A 4,328-nucleotide genomic window follows, 5' to 3' on the forward strand; every position below is an offset into this window, starting at 1 on the left:
TTTGCAGTGTTCGCTGGTAATGTATCAAAAGTGCGTTGTACGTATTTATGATTCTTTATGTGTGAAGAATAAATCCTTATATGGTAAGATTTTAGTGCCAAAATGATTTTTTTTTTTGGCTTTATCTTTATTTTTTAAGGGCCAGAATGATAGATCCTAAAGGGGCAATTAATGGGCTTGGTAATTTTTTAATTACGTATGTCTCATGGTATAAAATAACATTTTGCATCCATGGGATTGGAAGCCCACGTTTCTGACATCAACACCTTCACCAATCAAAATTCAAAACTAACCAATGTATCCATCCCCATTCTCTCCCAAAACCTAACCTATAATACCCTTCTCTCTCTCTCTCTCTCTCTCTCTCTCTCTCTCACACACACACACACATACATTCTATAGTACCAAACATCCCCCTTCTAGCTAGCTAGCTATTTACATATAACTCTTTTTTCTCCAAATATGCAGTTGTAGCACTCCTGCACCTTTGTCTTTCAAGCTATATTTCAATGGAGACAACTTAAGAAAAAATTAGCTTTTCTTCCTAAATCAACCAAACACACCCTATCTCTTGACCGATCTACAAGTACCCATTGCATTCCTTGTCAATTTGCAGACACTACCAAGAAGTAAGTTGAATTCCTCTCTTATCCATTTGTCTCACACACTCTCTCTCTCTCTCTCTCTCTCTCTCTCTCTCTCTCTCTCTCTCTCTCTCTCTCTCATTCATTATACTGCCAAATTTTAATTCTATAACTCTATTTTATTGAAGACCTAATTAATCTAGCAATTTTTGAATCTAGGTTTAGACTTCAATTTTTCTTCTACCAGTGCAGTAATCAACAACACCAACCAGGTAAAAGGGTATATATATATATATATATATATATATATATATATATATATATATATCTGTTAACTTGTATTTCCTTTTCCCTACAATCGTGTCTTACCTTGCCTCAACTTGCTTTTGTTGATAACGTTTGTTGATTATATGAGCTTCATTTGCCTTGCCAGCATTTGAGTTTGATGCATTTATTTTAAGATTAGCAAAAGGAAGTTTGTTTTCTTAGGCAACCCATTTCATAAAATGTGGAAAATGGAGTTAAACTTCATAAATCTTGAAATTTCATGTATACTTGCGCTATGATAAAATAAAAATTGTCTCTCTTTGCCCTTCTTTCCACCAAAGTGACCTTGTTTTTTTTTTAAAAAAATTTTATCTAAAATTTAGTAAATATATAGTCTATTATTTTAATTTTGATTTAAAAATTTGATTATTACCTCAATTTATTGCTTGGATTAAAGAGTACACCAAAGAATCAACTAAATTAGGTAAAAAGAAAGTTATGGGCTCTTTAGTTAATGTGATAGCTATTTCAAAATTGTTTGAGAATTGTCATCTGCTTAATTGTTCATTTGTGTGCATATAGAGAATTCCATAAATGAAATTATTATAATTTGTGTGTAAATTTTGCAATCATGTGACAAGTATATATATATATATATATATATATATATATATATATACACACACATACATATATGTTTTATTGCTATAATATTAAAAAGTCTACTCTTTACTTTTAAATATCATATGTAACATGATTAACAAATTAAAATTATACATAGAAATTTTATCATTAACTCTTTTGTAAATTGATTAATACAATATTTTAAGTTGCATTTGGGAGTATGGATTTTGAGTTTTGGATTTGGATTTGAATAGATTTGGGTAAAATTCAATCCAATTTTAAATTACATTTTATCCAAACACATACAAATCCAAATCTTAGCCCTCGTCTAGACATAGAGTTAGAGTATTTAATATATTTGTTCAAACGAGAGGGATAAGGATTTTTTTTATGTATTAAAATTTTTTATTTACCTGATTCTATTTACAATATCAAACTTTAGTCTCAACATTTTATTGGATAGGCTAGGGAGGGTGAGGTTTGAAAATTGCTTAAATGGAAATTAAAGGATAAGCATCATCTCTTGGTTATACTAAATCCTTGGACTTTAAACATTAAACTATTACAAAATATTTCAAATATACTTACCCTATGCTTGGAGAGGTTTTGGATTTTTATTTCTACTAGATTTGGAAAAGATGTAATATACAATTATATTGAAACTTTTCCAAATTCATCCAAATCAAAATTTAAGGTCTAAAATTCACGCTTAAAGAGCAGCATTGTCCTATTGAGAGGTTTTGGGTTTGGAGTTGTATTAGATTTTGATAAGAAGTAATATAAAATTGTATTGAAAATTTCCCAAATCCACATAGATCCAAAGTGATCTAAGGTCTGAATTTCATGCTCCTAAATGCAACATTATAGTATTAAAACTTTAATATATATATATATATATATATATATATTTAGTGTGCAAGACTAGCCTTTTAACTCTTTTTTTTATTTTTTTTATTTTTATTTATATTTTTATTTTTTACTAAAATAGGGCGGCACCTTCATTTATTTATTAATATACCTTTATTTTTGGCAGAGGAATACCGTGGTTACAAGATAAAACAAAAAAGATAGTATAGAAAACACTTCCAAAAAAATCAACACTAGCAACCAACCAAATTAGGACAACAAAACTAAACATAACTAACAAAAAAGATGAAAATATAAATTCAACCAAAATCAAAACAAAATACACCAAATGAAACTCTAGAGTTGAACTAACGACGAATGGAAACGAGACCCCACCTATCCATCCAAAACTCATATTATATACGATATGTATCATATAATCCCTAATTTGAGTGCATCTAAAAATTTAAATTATGAACTAGCTAAATTTTCAATTTCTCTGTTTTTATAAATTTCTATGTCTCAATAGGTTCTTTTATCCACTTATTACTTTAGATATGACAAATTATACATACCCACACATAGAGCCAAAAACTACCTAAAGTTAATAAATATTTACAATTAATTGCTTAATTAACTTATACTTTATTTAATCTTTATTTATTTATTTATTTGAAAGTTATCTAATCTTTATTTTTTGCTGGTGAATTTTATACTTTTGGATTACAAGTTTCCACAACCCTTACAGTAATGTACAAAATAAAGAAATGTACAATGAAAACATGAAGGCAAAGATTAAGAAGAAGAAATTGAAAACAACAAAGGGAGATGAATTAAAGATAACCATAATGCCCTAATCAAAACTAAAGAAATGCAGAATGAAAAGCACAAAACACAAAGAAGTTTTCAACATCTCAATATGTGGTAGATGTTCAAATTTCCCCTCCCCCCTCCCCTTCTTTCCTACCTAGGAAACAAATTAGCAAAAGAAAATGAAGAACTTTAACAAAGAGAGAGAATGATATATGGCTTATATAGCGCTTCTGCACTGTAGTACATATGCATGCAACCACTTTGCATTGTTTACAATAAGGCAATTAACTACACAAAGTTCACTTTTATAATCAGAAGATTTTAGCAATTATGGAGAGCAAGCAAACCAAGGGCCGCCAAAAGATTGAAATGAAGAAGATCGAAGACGAAGAGGACCGACTGATTTCCTTCTCGAAACGTCGATCCGGTATCTACAAGAAGGCAAGTGAACTTAGCACTCTATGTGGAACAGAAATTGGAATCATTGTATACTCTCCATCAGAGAAGCCCTTCACTTATGGAAACCCATGTCTCGAGTCGGTCGCAAACCGATATCTGAACCAAAACCCACCCCCAGCTGACAGCACAATTCATCTGGTTGAGGCACACCGACGAGTGAGGATTCACGAGCTGAACCAGCAGTACAATGAGCTCGTCAACCAGCTGGAAGTGGAGAAGAAGCGAGGGGAGATGCTGAAGCGAGTGGCAAAACCTATGGCAAAGCAGGCTTGGTGGGAAGCACCTGTGGATGAGCTTTCAGTGCCAAATCTCGAGCGCCTAAATATGGCTGTCGAGGAGCTCCATAAGAGTGTGAGTCGTAGGGACGTGAGAATGGGCACATCATCTTCTACCTCGGGATTCCATGCAGAGGAAAAGCCACCACAGGCACCTTACCCTTTCACTGCCAATGGAGTGAATCAGGAAACTAGTACTTCCTCTTTTCCTCATGGTCATGGCGCATATGGCTATGGGCACGGGCTTTACTAAACAGTTCTCTGTTCAATGGTGAATCAATTACTATGATACATAGTTTTGGGTGCCCTAAAATAATAATCTTCATGCGTGTGTGCTTTGTTTTAGCTTTGGTTTTAATTGGCATTGAAATTTAAAATCAGAATTTTTGCTTTTCCCTTATCTTTATCATGCTTTTAATTTGGGTGTGAAATTGTGCAGAAGCCTGTGGATTTCATATTG

The 4,328-nt window shown here is 32.1% G+C and overlaps 1 protein-coding gene across 1 annotated transcript; it reads left to right on the forward strand.

Annotated features, from left to right (window-relative positions):
• Positions 1-3,464: 3,464 nt before the first annotated feature.
• LOC131143870 (agamous-like MADS-box protein AGL62) lies at positions 3,465-4,121 on the forward strand. Its single transcript, XM_058092232.1, has one exon. It carries the CDS (start codon positions 3,465-3,467, stop codon positions 4,119-4,121), a length of 657 nt encoding a protein of 218 aa, XP_057948215.1.
• The last annotated feature ends 207 nt before the right edge of the window (positions 4,122-4,328 follow it).

The sequence above is a fragment of the Malania oleifera genome, chromosome 12, assembly GCF_029873635.1.
Source record: "Malania oleifera isolate guangnan ecotype guangnan chromosome 12, ASM2987363v1, whole genome shotgun sequence".
Taxonomy (NCBI): Eukaryota; Viridiplantae; Streptophyta; class Magnoliopsida; order Santalales; family Ximeniaceae; genus Malania; species Malania oleifera.

Excerpts from the sequence above, each read along its gene's own strand:
- LOC131143870 (XM_058092232.1), top strand. The coding sequence starts at position 3,465 with ATGGAGAGCAAGCAAACCAAGGGCCGCCAAAAGATTGAAATGAAGAAG.